This window comes from Macaca nemestrina, chromosome 4, assembly GCF_043159975.1.
Source record: "Macaca nemestrina isolate mMacNem1 chromosome 4, mMacNem.hap1, whole genome shotgun sequence".
In the NCBI taxonomy this organism is placed as follows: domain Eukaryota; kingdom Metazoa; phylum Chordata; class Mammalia; order Primates; family Cercopithecidae; genus Macaca; species Macaca nemestrina.
In genome coordinates, this window is record NC_092128.1 from 114,692,691 (window position 1) to 114,710,594 (window position 17,904).

The window sequence follows — 17,904 nt, forward strand, 5'->3', positions numbered from 1 at the left end:
CGTATCCCCCCATTCCGGGCAGCCTTGCCTCACCCCGAGGGAGGTTGCCAGACCCCACCATGGGTCCATCACTGGGCGCCCCCCAACAGCATCGGCGCTCTCCACTCATTTCCTCATGCCTGGGAGGAGATCCTCAAGGACAACCCCTTCTGCTTATCCGCCACACAGCCCTGCTGGGGCGGGCACGGGGATGGTGGGCATGGCAGAAGGGCTCTGCTCCAGCTGCCCTGTCCTGGAAGTAGTGGCTGGGGAGGGATGGGCCAGAAGCTGCATCCTGTGCCAGCTCCCACCGTCCCGCCAGCTTCTGGTTCCGCAGGGCTGGGGCTACCTGGGGCTCTGCTCCTCCACGCTAAACCAGCAGCTGCGAGCACAGACCAACGTCAAGACAGGTGGTCCACCTGTGTGCTGGACTAGGGTGGCAAGGACACCAGACTCAGGGCTCTGACCCAAGCCTGAGGCTGTCTGGCTAAAGGTACTGTGATGCCAGTGCCACGCTCCAGAACTCAGGCCCTGCACAGGGGCCTGCTGTGGGATGTGGTACGCCACCAAGGCCTGGGCCAGGAAACTGGCTGCATCCAAATCCCACTTGGCGGCCTCAGTTTCCTCCCACAAAATGGATTCAGGAGATGCCCTGTCAAGTAGTGCTGTTCCTGTCCAGAGGAGACTTCGAGGGCCACAGCAGAGAGGGGCCCCCAAATCCGCCCCCCATCCCCACGGAGCTGGGCACACATCTGTCCAATACTCCGGACCTTGCTGGGGCTCAGCAGCCCCTTCCTGCACTGTCAGCACGTTGGCAAGACCCATCGGCCTCAGGTGACCTGCACACCTGTCTCAACGACCTGCACCACCATAGCGTGAGACAGCTTTCTAGACATTTTTTCTTTTCCTTTTTTTTTTTTTTTTTTTTTTGATGGTGTGTTTCTCTGTCACCCAGGCTAGAGTGCAGTGGCGTGATCTTGGTTCATTGCAACCTCCGCCTCCTGGGTTCAAGTAATTCTCCCATGTCAGCCTCCCCAGTAGCTGGGATTACAGGTACGTGCCATCACACCTGGCTAATTTTTGTATTTTTAGTAGAGACAGGGTTTTGGCATGTTGGCCAGGCTGGTCTCGAACCCTTGACCTCAGTTGATCCACCCGCCTCAGCCTCCTAAAGTGCTGGGATTACAGGCAGGAGCCACCACGCCTGGCCCTCTAGACTCTTAAACGGCTTGCCAGCATCCACATCAAACACCAGCCAGGCATATTCTGCACCCTGCCTGGTACCAACACACTTAAGCGTCCCAATTCACTTCAAGGCTAAACTTGACTGTACTCACACACTAGTGACAGAGTGCTCAGGAGCCAAACGCAGCCCTGTGTGGTACTGAGTGGCTGGGTCAGCAAAACCTGATAGGATATCCTGGGCCTTGACTCTAGGCCAGTGGGGTCTGACCTTTAATTATGTTTGGCCATGTCCTGGCCGGCTCCTACAGACTCTGGTAACAGAAAAGCGGGGATTGGCTGTGGGGTGGGGCAGAAATGGAGCAGGCAGAGGCCAGCTCACATCTCGGGGCCAGCACTTGCCAACCTGGGCTGCCAGCACTTGCCAACCTTGGTAGCACTGACCTTGAATTTCTTTGAGAACAGAGAGGGTAGCTGGGTGGGGACGAGGGAGTGGCTTCCAGCAGCCCCTCTCCTCTGACTCTCCTCCCTGGCCAGTAAATGTGAAGTAAAACCAGTCCTGACCCGAGTCAGCTTGGACCATGCTGCAGGGACTGCCCATCCAGTCTCGGGGTGCAGGCTGGTTTAGGGGCTGAAAGGAGGCCATGGGCAGATCCTGGCCATTCCTCCTAAAAGGAAAACTGCTCCTTGAGAATGAGCAGAGGTCCATGTGAGTCCTTCAGGGGAGTGACTTTTGTGTGCTGAGGACTGGCTCTGGGCAGGTCTGTGAGCTGCTCATGGCACCCATGAAGCAGGGTTGTTGCTGCATCACCCCAGCTTTCAGATGGGGGCACGGGGGCAAGGAGACCAGGTAGAAGTGGAGCTGGACCCCATCACAGGAGGCCCCACTTGGGGCCTCGGAAGCAGCCCCCTCCTTATTTTCTTTCCGGTGGGACTTCTCAGAGCCCTTCAGATGGTGCCATAGTGGGCTGGACAAGCCTGGTCTCCCTCTGGAGATCTGGGGCGGGGGGTTGCGGGGGTCAGGCAGCGAGGACTTGGGGAGCTCAGTGGTAGGTCTGAGGCAAGAATAACCCCGGCTCAAGGTCTGGGTGCCGGGTCAGGATCCTCCGAGGGCAGCACAAGTCTACCAGAAAAGGTGAGGTGGTGTCGAAGGGGGTAGGCTGTGGAGGCAGACACCCCTCTCCTCCTGGGCACCCAGCACCTCTTGGGGTCCCAAGTCATCCAGTCAGGCCTGTGCAGCCCCAGGAGGCTGAGCCCTGTGATAAAGATGCAAGAGGGCAGCTCTCGCTGTGGCTTTCTGTGCATGTTTTGTTTTTAAAAGGCAACAGGACAACCGGCAATTAACCCGCCAGCAGCTCCACCATCCTCGATAAGCACCTGTGGGCCCGTCCTGCAGCTGCCTGCCGCCTCAAGGTCAGGGCTCCCAGGGACCCTGGCAACCACGTCAGCAGCACCCTGCCCCTCTGCATGAACGTGCATGACAGAGCTGGAGCCGAGGGCCTCGTAGCTATTTGCCAGCCATATGGGGATGAACGCAGCCATTCTGGGAGCCCAGGCCAGGCCAGTGGCTGCAGTAGGGCCACTCCCGGGCTACACACTGGGGGTCCACGGCATCTCCCCTCCATGGGGTCCACTTGGCCTTTCAGCTGGGGCCCCATTCCCAGGGCCCTCTTCAGGATCAGAACCGTCCTCGAGCTTGTGGGGTGCAGCTCAGCTTTGAAACAGAGGTGTGGCTTGGAATTCCTTCCCTGTCACTGCCAAGCTGTGGCATTTTGTGCAGGGCGATGGTGTAAGGTCTAAAGTTAAAGCCAACATTACGTGCTACCTTGACACCCAGTGAAACCAGGAAGGCCCTGAACGACCTAGCTTCATGTCCCCCTCCGGACTCTGCTTCTGTGGCTAAGTCCCCACCCAGGTAAGCCTCCTCCCCACAAGAACTGGGCACAGTTCCTGCTCATGCCTGAGTAGCAAGATGCAGCTCTCTGCCAACCCATGGAATTATTCAAACCAGCCGAGACTGCCTCTGGTGGGAACCAGGGGCCACCTCACCCCGTTGTTACTCCAAAGCCTGGCTCCCCAGCCCCTGCCTGTTCACTGTGTCCTGAGCGCAGTGTCCTCCTCTCTGGGCTCTGAGTATATGTGACAATAAAATGCCATCCACTCATCTATCCAGTGCTGGGTGTCATGTGTTCAGTCACCCCCGTAACCCCAGGACAGGACTCCCATGCTCACAAATGGAGTGAGTAGGAGGAGATTTAAACCAAGGTGCCTAGACTGTCCAGTCTAGGAAAGCAACGGTGGCCCCACTCAGGGCAGGCATGGTGACAGGAGGGGCTTGCTAGGCCACTCCTCCCAGCCCTGGTGTGATGGGTCCTCCACCTGGGGTCCCCCCGCCCCCAACACACACACCTCCCACCAAAGCCCATCTCTCCATAGACACCACCTTGGCTTCCTCCAGAGACAGCGGGGACACTGGCTCAGGCCAGCCCCTGGGGGTGCGGGGCCCACCCTGTCAGGGTCCTACTGTCAAAAATAAGGCCCAGACTCCAGAGCTGCAGTCTTGACCACTGTGGCCTTATGTCCAGCCTCATCCTCTGCCCCTAACTCTGTCCATGTCCCTCTTGTCCTTTTCAGAGAGCAGACAGCTGCCCAGAGGTTCCCACTCATGCCCGAGCAGATGCCTGGGGGCCCAACCCAGCCCAAGGCCCAAGGCCAGGGAGTACAGCCCGAGGCCAGGGAGCACAGCTCAGGGCAAGCACTGTCACATTTTTTAAGGGATTGAGGCAAAAGAACAACAGAGAAGACCATGCAACGGAAGTGAGTGGCCGGCAGCCCCTTGGTAGCGCCTTTCCAGAATGCCCCCCGCTGCCTCGGGATGAGAGCATCTGCACACATCCGCCCTCCCCAGCAGGGGAGGCTGAGGCCCTCACATTCACCCGCGGGGCTCTTCTAACCCCCACTAACCTCAATAAACCCTCCATGACCTTCTGTAGGCTAATCACTCCGCATCCAGCGGGAGTCGGGGCTCCCCCAGGTGACACGCAGACAATGGAAACATCATGACCTCAGAGCCTCTGCGCAGACCTGTCACAGGACTGCAGCTCCTGGCCCTGGGGACAGAGGACAGTGGCTGCCCACAGGGGAGACACACACCCAGGGCCCCCAGCACCTTCCAGGGCTCCCTGCAGCTGTTCTCCCTTGAGCTTTGCCCTGGATCCCCAGCTCTCCAGACTTTCCCATCAGCAGCCAGACCAGCACAACAGAGACCAAAGCTCTACCATTCCCAAGCTCTGTTCCCACCCAGGCCTCAAACCCACACCTTGCGGGCTTCCCCACTCCTGCCCAAGTGGTCCCGGGGACCTGGGCACTCCAAATCCCCCTCTCCTTCCATCAGCGGTCACTACCACTCCCCACCTAGCTCAGTCCTTAAGTGGAATCTTCAAAACACTCTTCTCCTCCCACCGGTTCAACTCTGTTTAGTAAGCAGGTACTATGTGCAAAGTAGGAGGCCTGCCCTTGCTGGGCCTACAGTCCACTGGCGGGTAGCCTGGAGGGAGCAAGGGGTGGTGAGCAGGAAGGACCGGGGGAGGGAGCTGTGCCCACACTGGCAGAAGCAGGTCTTCAAACCTTGGGCCCACAGGCTGTGGGTTCAGCCATCTCCCTGGTCCTCACTCACCTCCTGGAACCGGCAGGGCCTGGGAGTAAGGATCCCTCCAGATGTGGGAACCATCAGTTCTAGAAGAGCCAGGCGGCGTGGAGGCCAACCCTCCTCCCATTTTACAGAAAAGAGGAGTGAGGCAGGGAGGGAATGGTCATTAGGGCCCAGAACCCAGCTCCCAAATCTCCCCTCTGCCGGGAGCCTTTTCTGCCGCTGACAAGCCCCTGACTCTGCAAGATGAGTGGCTAGAAATGCGGAAGCACGCAGAGGGGTCCTCCATGTCAACTCCTCCCCTCCCCTCCCTCCCCTCCCTGACTCAGGGATTCCTCCTTCATCCCCTCCAAATGCCAACAGGGTGGGCCCTGCTCCCGCATCCAGTTCAGGATGCATTTGCCTGCCCCAGGGGTCATGGAGGCTCAGGAACCTGGCATTGGACCCTGACCAGCAGGTCTTGGGACTTGCTGTCTACACAGGGCCACACCAGAACCAGAGAGCAGGAGGCCATAATGCTGCCCATCCTCTCTCCACCTAACAGAGGGGGCCAGCAAGGGCCGGGACCCTCCGCACAGCCTGGCTCCCTGTTCTTCTCTTGGTTCTCTTCGGGGCCGCTTTCCAGAAGCCTTCGACTAAACCAATTCGGTTTCCAAACTAATGACAAAGTCCTGTCTCTCAACAGTCTAGCTTAGCATTGCCAGATAAAACACAGGGTGCCCCGTTAAATTTGAATTTCAGACAAAGGACAAAATTTGTTTTTGGTATAAGTCTGTCTCAATTTCAGATACGCAACAAATAATTTTTAGTTTAATTAAGTGTGTTCCACACAATTTGGGACACACAGTGCTTATTTTACATCTTATGATTGTAAATCGTACTTAATTGCTAAATCCAGCAGCCTAGCCTTGTTCCTTCATTGCTCCTAGGTGGCCCTCCCCCTGAGAGGGTCAGGCATGTGGTGCCCCCACCAAGCCCCCAGAAGGCCTGCCTCCCAGCTCCCCTAACTCCTCCTGCACCTGGATGCAGGGTCCCTTCCCCACAATCCCAGTTCAGGGACAATCCCCATCCTGTTGAAGGCTGACCCTGGGGCAGGGGAGGGGGCGTTTCCCAGGGATTCCCCCAACTCCTGGCCACCCTCCAAGTTCCTAGAGAGCAAACCTGAAGGCAGAGTGGGCCAAGAGTTGGGTGGGGATCCAAGCTCTAAAGTTGTTCCCTCAGCCACCCAGGGAGGGTGGGGTAGGGAAGCAGAGGAGGTCTCCCAGCAGGGAGGAGGTGGGAAGAGAAGCTGGAGGGGAAAGAGGGGGAGGGAGAGGGGAGAGGAGAAGAGAGAAGAGGAGAGGAGGAGAGAGGAGAGGAGGGGAGAGGAGAGGAGTGGAGGGCCGCTGAGCCGGGGAGGAGGGAAAGGGGCGGGTCCCCAGGCTGGGAGGGGAGGGTCCCTGGGCTGGGAGGGGTGCTGCTGCCACAGGCGCATGCTCAGCTGCTCAGCTGTCCCTGCAATGCGGCGCCTCGTCCTCTATTAACCCAGTTCCACGGATTCTGCCGACCAGGCACTCATTATCCCCCTGAGCAGGGGTCTTTTTCTGTCTGTGGATTGTGCGGGAGCCACAAGAAAGCTGCAGTACCGGCTGTAGCAGGAAAGCCCGGGAGGCAGCCCCCGACCCACTGCACAAAGGGGTCCCAGGCAGGCAGGGTTCGGCTGGGGAAGCGGGGGCGTGCAGGCTTCCCTGCGGTGCAGGCTCACCCCCAGCCCCAGTGACCACAGAGACCTCAAGATGGTCCCTGTCCATCACACCTTTGGGCAAGGAGTGTCCTCCCAAGACAGAAGGGTCCCTGGGGAGACCAGGTGCCCCAGAAAGGGAGCTGGGGTGAGCTGCACGGGCCTGCAGGCAGGAAGAGGACAGTGGTGACACTCATCTCCTCTCTGCGGGGTGAGCTTGGGGCCTGGGAGGTGAGCCCCACTTGTGAGGTCAGCCCCACCTGGGAGCCCCACGCTGGCCCAACCCTCGGTCTGCCCCAGCTGGGTGAAATCTAGAGTCCTCCACACCCAGGCTCTGCTAACCACCAGCCAGGGGACCCTGTCCACCTTTCAGCTTCTGTGGGACTCAGCTCTCCCCTCTGTGTGAGAGGGGAGCCCACGCTGAGCTCAGAGGGTAGGAGGACGCGAGATAACGTTGATGATGCCAGGCACGCAGGAGCTCCACCCTGAGCTGAAGGGCCATTCCAGGACAGGGACCCTGCACCAGGCTCTCTGCAGCATGGGCCACTAACGAGGGTCACCCCACTGCACTGCTTCCTGAGCGCGCTCCCCTCCACACAGGGCATCCAACAAGGCACAACAAAACTGCCCCCAGAAGAACAGCCGTTCAGTGTCGACAATGAGCAGCAGGGGCTGGGCAAGTGGGCAGGGGATGGGGGCACAGGGGGCAGATAACAAGAAGACATGTTTTAAGACTTGTGTGCCTGATGATCTCTTTACCCCCGGTCAATTAATTTTCCTCTAACGGCTTTTGTTAACAGTAGTTTAATAATCTCTCGTTATTCAGTACATTCACCAACTTTGAAAGTCTCACAATCCTCTATTTAATTAAGTATTAAATATTAAAACATCGAACTGTTACAGCTTTAGCACCAGCTGGTGCAGTTCTGCAGTGTCCGCGTGGCCAAGTATTTCGGTAACTGGGGGCCTGAGTGTTTCTGGAGTGGCGTCCTCCTTCCTGGAGCTGCGTGCTACCAGCCGCTTCTCATCACCAGGAGCCTTGAAGGACCAAGGCTGCTCCGCTCGGGCCTGGACATGAGCGGGTGTGGGGACACAGCCCTCCTAGTGACTCTCAAGGAGTGAGTGAGGCCCCTCCACTGGCGCTAGACCCAAATCAGGGGTAAAATGCAGCCAAGGAGGCTGTTGTAGCCTCCCCCACAAGGCCCAAGGGCCCAACATCCTTCTCCCCACCCAACCCTTACTCTCTGGGTCCCCTCTCCATCCCCCACCTCCCTGAATAGCAGTGGGGAAGGCCATTTCGGGGAAGCCCCTGCCCCACCTCGATGGGAAGGAGAAAGCCAGACACCCAGGCAGAGCCTGGGCCTAGTCCTGGGTGAGGAGGGGTGTTATGCTCTCCCATGTTTTCACAGGCTCTGGGCTGACAGCCAGGAGGCCATCAGATGAACCAGCTGCATCTGCCCTCAAGGAGCACGTGGTCAGTTGAGAACTAGCCAGGGGCGCCTGCCATGGGGCCTGGGGAGTTCCAGGCCGGCTGCCGGCGGGAGGATCCAGGACAGCTTCCTGGAGGAGGGGGCCCTGGGGCCTGCAGGTTGGGTGGGCCAGACGACACCAGAAAGCTACTGGGTATTCACGAGGGGTCCTCCGCAGCAGGACGCACAGGGTCTGGCCAGGAAGGGAGGCAGCAATGTGGAGAGGGATGGTCTCGGAGCCTTGCAACGTCCCTGTGAGGTAGACACTTTACAGCTGGGGAAACTGAGGTCTAGGATGACTGAGTAACCTGGCCACGGTCAGACAGCTGGGCAGTCAGGGTTGAAGAGGGGCATTCACCTGGAGGTGCGTGTCCCACAGTGAAGCTCTGGGGCTCCATCTAAGACCTCATCCCTCACCTCCCCGATTCCTCCTCAGCTAGGAAAGCCCAAAAGGCCTGGGAGGGTTGGGGAACCTCAGGTCCCTGCATGGGGAAGGCGGCCCAGGGCAGCAGAGGTCACAGGACAGAGTCCTCAGACTGAGGTGGGTGGTGAGCGCGGGATTCTGCCTGCGAAGGGGGCCAGAAGGAAGTGCCAAGTGTCCTTCCCCTACAGTCTCAGCAGACCATCCAGTGCCATCACCGCCCACCCCAAGAGGCAGCCTGGGGGCAGGAGAGGGGACACCAAGGCAACACCCACAGCATCTGGGCAAGGCCAGCTCTGTCTGGGTCATTTTCTGGAGCCCCAGATTTCAACTCCAAGGGGATGAGTTTCCCTCAAAGCTGGGGCGGTGGGGCCAACTCCCTTATCAAGAGTTCTGAGGCTCCGCGGTGATCTAGGCTATGTGGCTACAGCGGGGCCCCTGGGGTGTGACCTGCACACCTCAGGGATGCTACCCGGGAGCGGGACTCAAGCACCAAGGGCAGACAACCCAATTGTGCAGGGACTGTGTGACCCAAAGGTTCAATTCTGAGGCAACCTCTGAACCAGTAGAAACACAAACACAGGCTGCATGAGAGACAGTATCAAGGAATTACTGCCCGTTTTTCAGAATGATAAAGCTCCTGTGGCTGTTTTTGGAACCTTTTTTCTGCTAGGGATGCATACTGAGATATTTATGCACTGAATGGTAAACGTCCCAGGATCTAGGGCCCAGATGGAACAAGACTGGCTAAGAATTGATAACTGTTGAAGCTGGGTTCGTTCTATCATTTTCTCTGTGTTTGGGAATGTTTGAAATTTTCCACCATAAAAAGTTAAACAGGAAAAAAATGCCCAAGAATATGGCAGGGTGAGGCTGTGCAGTCCTGGGTGGAGCCTGCCCTCTGGAGCCGCACATGGCTGGGCATCCCTGCCCCTGCCCAGAGAGGCATCCTGCGGGAAGGTCACAGCAGGGAGCTGGCTGCTGAGAATGCCAGGCAGTCCCCCCGGCTGGCTACCCCTTCCTCCCACCACCCCACCCAGCTTGCATCGAATGAGGAAACAGGCCAGGCATGCAGCATGAGAGGCGCAAGCACCTGGGAGCGAGGCCTGTGATGAGGCGCAGGGCGTTCATGGCAACACAAAGCAGCTCAGCTCTGCGGTCTGTGTGGTCAGCAGGGTCTCCAGGGCGCAGCCATCCTCTCACTCAGATTCCTGCTACCCTAAATCCTTCTGACTCATAGAGCACTTTGAGAATATAAATAGGGGGTGTGAGGTTAATTAGAGGAGCTATGTAATTCCACAGAATCATACTCGGGTGGTTTTCTGCTTGACCCTAACAAACTCCTACTCATCCTTCAACGCCCACGCAACACAACTTTTGGAGTGACTTGCTCCGACCCCTCAGGACTGCCTCTCCAGGGCCCCACCCAGCACACAGTGTCGTCGCCGCTGGTTTCAGGCTGTATCTGCTCATCTTCGTGTCCTCAGTGTAAACCTGTTAGATGAGTGAGAGTCTACGCCTAGGGCGTGTCTAAAGGGGTTCCTCTCTCCTCCTAAGGTCTCACACAATTGAGGAATGAAGCAGAATGTGCAGAGTGGCCAGGAAGCCCTGGGTCTGACATGCCCCATGGTCCCTGGCCGAGGAGAAGCAGGCAGGGACAAAGTGATCCCAAAGGAGACGCTGGCAGCACAGTGCTGCCCTGCAAGGGCCCACGGGTGTGGGCCCGGCATCCAGGAGGGAGGGAAGGCCCCACGGGACTCAATCTGTGGAGAGAGGGCCCACACTGCACACATGTGTCACCAGGCCACAGGGCACGAGGTGGTGCTGCCTCACATGTATGGCCCTGGGAAGTGCATATCAGGGCTGCAGGTCTAGGTGGACAAGGCTTTGGAGGTCCCTGATAAGGAAGGGCCCAAGGTGGGCGGGGGTGGCTGCTGACCTTCAGGGACAGATGGAAAAGCAGGAGGGAGACAGCCAGCTATGGGTTCTGGTTTCCCAGGCTAATACATTTGCACAGGCTTTTAAAACACCAAGTTGACCGGCAAGCAACATTTTTGCCAAACTGAATTCACTGACACGTGTCATGGAGCTCCTCCCGAGTGTGGGGTCTCAGTGGGTCTGCCAGCGTCATCAGCAATTAACTAGAGCCAGAAAAGTAGCAGCCTTTGTTCAACAGAACATCGCACGGCAGTGGGAAGGGATCCATCCCACGGACACACCCCAGAACATCACCCGAGCACAAGGCAGGTCGCAGTGGCAGCACAACTCCACTTTCAGGCTCAGACACAAGCGGGTGAAACGCCCATGTGGCAAAACAACAGAGAAACGAGGCAGGGATGAGCATAAAATCAGGAGAGGGATGAGGGAGAGGGGGTGCCTGGGAGGCTCCAACATGAGGTGTTTGAGGTTCCTGCTCTTCCTGGCTTAGGGATCCACCTTTGTGCTGGGTGATACTCCCCCCACCCCTCCAGAACACTTCACACTAGTGCCTCCGCCAGTGCCAGCCACAGAACGTCAGGGAACACAGAAGCCTCCTGGGCTCCGTGCAGGGCACACAGCAAGCACGCGGGAGGCGCCGGCTTTAACATGATTGCTGTCATCGCAGGGTGGCCGTGGGACCTGTGCCATGCCTGGCATCTCAGTTTCAAGCCTGCTAGAGAAAGGCTGCACTGGGCAGTGCCAGGACTGAGGGTCCAGCGGGGCCACCAGACACGTGTGGGTCTTCATCCATGATGGGGCAGTCACACGACATATGAGCTGCTCCCTGAGGCCAGGAGAACAGCAGGTGGTGGCCCACACTCGATCATCCCCATGCCTGGGCTCAAGCCAGCAGCAGTCCCTGGGTGGTCATGGGGAAAATGTGGCCACCGCAGATGACCACACTGACCCACGACTCCCAGCAGCACAGGTTTGGAGGACAGCAGAGGCAGCTCAGATCCTGTGGTCGTGGTATGGCCGCCCATTCAGGGTCTGTGCACTCAGCAGACACCCCAGGACCCTGGCCAGGCCTCTCGGCATCAGCAGCTTCCTGCCCTCTGCTCCCGGCGACATCTGCCCCCCAGAACCCCAATCACCCTTGGTCTCACCCATAATGACACACTCAGGCTGGTGTCCCCTCTTGCCTCAACCACATGGCTCAGTACCTGGAGGCTTCCTGGACATTCCTCCTGAGTCTGGACTGAAATCCTGGCTACAGAGGTCACTCCCTCCTCCTCCCACCTGCTTGTCCAAACACCGCGGAGCCCATCGAAGCTGACTCTTGGAGCAAGTGGCCTTCACCTCCACCCACTGCTCTCCCAGCCAGGGGCCACTTCCAGGACCCCCACCTCCCTCACTCCAGGCCCCTGGGTTCCCTGACGCATCTTCCCAAGCAGGACCTGGGAGGACCTCTCATTCCCCCAGCTCAGCTTGGGCTGGTCCCAGCCTAACTGCCGGAGGGCCAGACAGTCCCATTCCAGAGGCTCCATCATGTTCCACACATGCACCTACACATGCATGTGTGCATAGACACATGTGTGAACATGCGTAGGTATGCTCACGCACACACAGACCTCCTCTCCGTGGCGCCCTGTGACAGGCAGGGAGTGTCCAGGCCTCAGGGATGTCTCTCAGAGACCCACAGGAACTGGCCACAGGCACAACTGAGCACCGCCCACTTACGACCAGTTCTGTGTCTTGATCAAGAAAAAACAAGCTGACTGCCCTAGGTCCTGGAACACAGCCTGGCCCACCCACCCCACCACAGGCTGGGCCCCAGGGGGCCAAGAGAGCTGACCAGCAGGTGGAGGCACAGGGCAGAAGGGAAACCCAGGCCCCCACAATGTGTGGGGAATGGTTGGGAGCGCATGCCTCTGGACCTGCCCCAGCCCACTCCTCAGTGTCCCTGCTGAACCTTCTGCAGTGTCACCCTCCCATGGCCCCTCGTGGGCTGGGACACCCACAGGGGGACTGACCCAGCCCTGGGCACCTCCAAGCCCCGGGCACCCCCAAGCCCCTTCATGGCTCAGTGACAAGGAGGCAGACAAGGGCTGGGACAGGAGCAGGTCCTACTGCAGCCTAAAGGACCTCCCCACAACCTGGTGTCAGAGAATGCTCCCAAGAAGGGGAAACACTGATGGCCTAGTACACAGCAGTCACTCAAACAACGCCGACACATCGCTCCACAAATCGCACATGCCCGCCCCCACAGGTGGCTGGATCACTGTAAACTGCAGGCCACAGACAGTAGGCAGCTCTCCCACCAACCCAGAGGAGGCCGGTCTCTGCCCACATTAGGCCCTCAGCATCTGGCAGCCTGGCCAGATGGGTCAGGGCCTCTCCAGCTCCCAATTAGCTCAGATTTGTGCCTGGATGCTAATCAAGGCTGCTGGCAGTGCCCTGGGAGGGGAGGGGCTGAGAGCAGCAGACAGGGGCTTCACTTGGCTCCCTCTACCAGGGCATCATCCGGCCAGTCCCTCCTCCATGGACCTGCACCATACAGGGCAGTGACATGGGGCTGCCACCTCAGTGAGGCAGCCCACCCACCCCGCACCCACCTCCACAGCCTCACCTGGCGCTCTGGCACACCCCACCTTGGGGCTCCAGCAGGACCCCTGAGCTAGTCCCTCCCCATCGCCTCCTCAGATCTGTGCTCCAACCACAACAGCTGCCCCAGGATGCCTCTGCCCATCACCATCAGATTTGCTGTGTGCTGACTTTGGGTGTTGTTTGTCCTTGACCTGCCCCACGGGACAAGGACAGCACAAGGGCAGGGAGACCCCGTGAGGGCAAGAGCCTGTCTGCTCCATCACCATCTGCAGCGCCCAGAGCTGACCATGGCCAGCAGGGCTCGGGAGGCACATCCACACGCCGAGGGCCACCTGGGGCCAGCACCACTCGAGGCCCTTCCTCGCACACACCCCGCGTGTCTGAGAAGCCCTCCCAGGGCAGGCGGGAGTGCCCTGCCACTGTGTATAAGACTTGGGCTCTGTTAGTTAAGAAACTGCCGGGTCACCTCCCAGTTGGCCATGACGCCAGGACTCTGCTGTCAGAAAGCAGATGGCCAACCGCAGCACTGCCTGGTCACCCGAAACTTTGTCACTGAGCTCTCATTCGGCCCACGGCTCTCAGGGCAGATGACATCACCCAACCACCATGGCAGCCTGGCCACCTTGAACCTCTCCCCCTCCAGCTCTGGGGACAGAGACCCCAATACACTTGGGAAGGGGAGGTGAAGGGGGGCCCTGAGAACACCCTAACCAGAGCACAAAGGTGAATCCAGGGGTCTGAGGGTCCCTCAGCACCCCCACCAGCCCAGGCCCCACCAGGCCAGAGGTGCCCTCAAGTCCCCAACACTCCTGTGCCTCCCTGTGCCACAGCCTCCACTCCAGGAACCCACCGCATCTGTGCGTGGAGTCACAGGCCAGGTGGGCCAAGTGCTGGCCAAGCCCGGGAGGGACCTGCTGCCCAGTCCACAGGGCATGGCCTCCAAAGCCCCTGCCCCAGCCTGACAGCAGCTGCGCAGGACACTCCCCATGCCCTACCTCTGGCTGACAGCTTCTTGGTGTTGATGATCTTGGCTGCATACTCATGGCCGGTGCAGAGCTTGACACAGCGTCGGACCACAGAGAAAGCCCCCCTGGGGAGGAAAATGGGGGAGCGAGAGACAGAGACAGAGACAGACAAGGAGAAAGAGAGAGAGTGGATTAATCTCCCCATAAACACTCCCCATTAAGCATTCAGCCATCAGCCCGGCCTCGGGTAGATGGCTGTGAGTCAGAAACTGTGAGGAAGTGGGTGCTCCTCACAAGCCACTCTCAGCTGGCCCCACTCAACACCAGCAGAACAGAGGCCAGCTTCCCGATGGCTGGCAGAGCCCTGGCAGATGGCACGCCCTGGGGGGCTGTGCAGAGAAGGAAGATCGGTCAGGCCCTTGGGAGGGCGGCAGATGGGCCCCGTTCAGCTTCTGTGTGACCCACAAGCCTGTATCCTTGTGGGTTGGCTGGACCAAGAGTCTACGTCCACAGGTCTCTCAGCAGGCATCCTCAGGGGCTCTGTACCACATCCATGAGGCCCTGCTGAGTCCTCCCTAGAGGGAAATGAAGCTGGCCTTGTCTGGAAGGCCCAGCTCCAGAGGGCAGTTATATTGGGATTTGGTGCAGTCGGACACGGAGACTCAAGGAAAGTTTTGTAGGGAGGGAGAAACATCACATCGTTAAACTGCAAAGCTGGAGGAGAGGGTCCTGAGATCCTCCACTGTCCAGGTGTCATCGCAGAGGCCATTGAGGCCCAGGGTAGGGGCAAAGGGATATTCACGAACTGGCAGCCTGGGGGTAGGGAGAGGGGAGGAGGGATGGGGCACAGAGGGAGCTGACCAGCACCAACCATGGTCCAGAGCCCAAGAGACACATGGAAGGAATGCGGTTAAGGCTGCTGAGGCCATCGAGAAGAGGCCCTGAACGTACCCCACAAAGCCTGGCCTGCGGAGGAGCTCCTGCCCCAGCTTCAGGGCACCCTGAGGGAGTCAGTGCCACCCAATGGGAGCCACAGAGCCTATGAGGCAGGAGGGGAGGGGGCCAGTGCCCACCAGGAGGCACCGAAGAATCTGACTAGTCACCACCGTTGATTTAATTTGATTTCAGATTATTTTCTAAGAACAGCACATGTAAGGCAAGGGTCCTGGACAAGAAATGTCACATGAAGGGTCTGAGTCCAGACAGAAGGGCCAGCGGATGCTTTCAGGCTGGCGCTGGGAGAAAGGGGGGCTTGGAGGAAGCCCACCACCAGGCAGGCACCCACCAGTGCAAACCTGAGCATGTACGGCCCTCCCGTGTCTGCGCCTGCAAAGTGCCCAGCCTCCCCTCCCAGACAGCTTCCTCGGCCTGGACAGCCTGATAAACCCACACGGGAGTGCAGGCCAAGGACTCTGCGTGGTGGAAGAGGAGCATCTTACATATGAACACTGTTTTATCTACAGTCCTTCGTGGAGATAAATCTTTGTAAAAGAGTACTGTTCAATTCCTCAGAAAGATAAATAATTACACTAAATCTAATTGAACATTTTCTTAATGACTCAGGTCTTATGAGCAGTGATTGTGCTTGGGCGGCCGCTGAGCTGCATCTTAGCTTTTTAAAGTCAACCCGTGAACAGGGACAGGGGCTGCCTCAGGAGATGTGGGGGGGAGACGCGGCAGGGGCAGGCGTGGCGGGGGGAGATGACGCAGCGGGGGGAGACTCCGCGGGGGCGCTCACTGTTCACTCCGCATTCTCTTGCTCTGCTTGATTTTTTCACCATGTGCATCAGTTATGTTCTCAAAATGTTTTTAAAGAAAAATATAAAGAAAGGATTATTGTTTTTAACATATAACATTAACTTGGGAGATTGAGGTGAGGGCAAAGACCATGGCTTTTTGCCTGGTCTGGCTTCAATCCCGGTTAGACAGGGTGACATAGCTCTCTGAGCCTCAGTTTCCCCATCCATATGACCAAGCAGAAGGGCTTTCTGGGGCCACTACTGTGTGGCTGTTTGCCAGACTTCTTGATCAGGAGAGGTGAGAGCTTCCAGAAACAAGTCCTTAGCTACCATCTGTCACGCTCTGACCCCTAGAAGGCTCAGTGGCCTCAGTGGCCACAGGGCTGACCTGGCAGGCCTCCACTGCGTGCTCTGGACCAGGCCCTGAAGGGAGCCGGGAGTCTGGGCCTCCCTGCACTGGGACCCGATCACACACTGCAGGGCTGACCCTCAGTGGGAAGTTCAACACACTGCACATCTATGCCAAGCTGATGATGCCCGTAAGGCACCGCTGTGGTGAGCCCATCCTGGGAGCCGGGAGGACACCCAAGTGCAGCTTCCCACCAGCACAGCAGCCTCCCAGCTGCTGGCCGGACTCAGGTACAGGAGCAAAGGGCAGCAAGCCACAGCTGTTCCCAGCACATGACATCCACGCACCATACCACCAAGAGTCTGGCAGCAGGTGGGTGGGTCTAGGGATTCCTCCAGTTGGTCCCTCTCCCCTCCCTGGGTCAGGCAGCCCCTTTCTCCTCTGCAGAAGGCTCCAGAGCCACCCCTGCACCATCGGCCTGGGTCAGAGCAGTCAGCAATCAGCGAAGGCGGGGCAGGGAACACAGGTAAGACTGCCAGAGCCAGGGGGCCAAGGCCAGGCAGCCCACAGAGGAAGGAGGAAGGCATGGCTGGGGGCCTTGGGATGAGTGTAGGATGGGAGCACCAGGCCGCACAGCTGCAGTGACATATGAGGTGGCAGGCACAGTGCCAGGCACCCGGCAGACACTCGCAGGAAGGGCCCGGGGTGCAGGGCCCGGGGGTGAGGAAGGCCCTGCTCTTGGACACAGGCCTGCAGGTGGGGTGGAGGGCACCCTCAAGAAGAGAGGACAGGGTCCCCTTTCCCAGGGACTCGGATGCCCCCAGAGGGAGAAGGTGGCCGGCTGGGGGAAGAGCAGGAGGGCCGGCTCCCAAAGACACCACTGCCCCCTCCGATCTGCTCCTGGGCTCTGCCTCTCCCATGCCTTCTGTCCCCCACCGCAGCCCCAGACCTTCTCTGAGCCCCAATGTCATCGCCGTACCCAATCTCTCCCTCTCCTCTCTCCTCTGGGGGACTTAAGGAATGCATGCTTAAGTCTCCCACCCCAGTCATTTGCCTGCTTCACCCACCACTTCCCCTAAAGAGCACCCTGAAAGGGGCTCCTCCCCATAATGGCTGTCCACCCGCACCCATCCTGCCATCTCCCCAGGGGACTTGGGCTGGCAGCTGCAGATCCACCTCTGCCTCCTCCCCTTCCTGGTGGTTCTGCCACTTGCCAGACAGCAATCTGTCACAGGAAGCCCCTTTGGAAGTGTCAGCCCTCTTGAGAAGCGGCCACAAACACATTTAGCATGAGCCATGCAGGCCACGGCTGGGGCCCCGTCTCTGGCTTCCCCCAGAGCAAAGAAGCCAGCACCATCAACATCCTCCCTTGCAACCCAGTGCTTGCCCACCAGAGTTTATAAACATTGAGAGACAACACTGACAAAGAGCCTAGATCTGCATCGTAAGCCTGTCCCTGCTGCCAAGGGCAAACTCCTATGTGTCCTTCAAGATCCAATGCAAACAGCTGCCCCCTTTCCCAGCTCTCACAGAAAGTCAGCTTGGTCTTTAGATATTGCACCTCTCATGTTCCTTAGGTTAGTTTACTTAATTATTTACCTGTTCACTTTTGCCACTCCCCCTTCCAGTGGCTCTCTATGGGCAGAGTGCCCTATACTCTGGACCTAGGTATCAGGCACAGTGCCTAGGCAGTGATATAGGAGCAAGAACTGACCTGCAAGCAATACAGTGGGCTGTGGAGCGTGGAGCTGCTGGGCCTCAGGGCTAGTCCAGCCCAGCAGTACAGGAAGAGCGGCCCCTAGAGTGTCCCAGCAGAAGGGGAGACCCACCAAGGTTTCCGGGAACTGTGGGTAGATGGGTCTGTGCTACAATGAGGCCATAAGGCTCTGGTCAGAGCCAGGGGG

General features: G+C 58.6%; 2 protein-coding genes across 24 annotated transcripts in view; one reads left to right on the forward strand and one right to left on the reverse strand.

Moving 5' to 3' along the window:
• LOC105494213 (calcium/calmodulin dependent protein kinase II beta) overlaps positions 1–17,904 on the reverse strand; it is a 109,383-nt gene that overhangs the window by 54,039 nt on the left and 37,440 nt on the right. For all 23 annotated transcript variants that reach the window (XM_011762482.3, XM_011762483.3, XM_011762480.3 and 20 more), the window contains exon 2: positions 13,943–14,037. In XM_011762482.3, coding sequence (XP_011760784.1) covers positions 13,943–14,037 — 95 coding nt within the window. The remainder of the gene's footprint in view (positions 1–13,942; positions 14,038–17,904) is intronic.
• LOC105494244 (oxoglutarate dehydrogenase) overlaps positions 1–17,904 on the forward strand; it is a 467,517-nt gene that overhangs the window by 42,347 nt on the left and 407,266 nt on the right. The window lies entirely within an intron of this gene.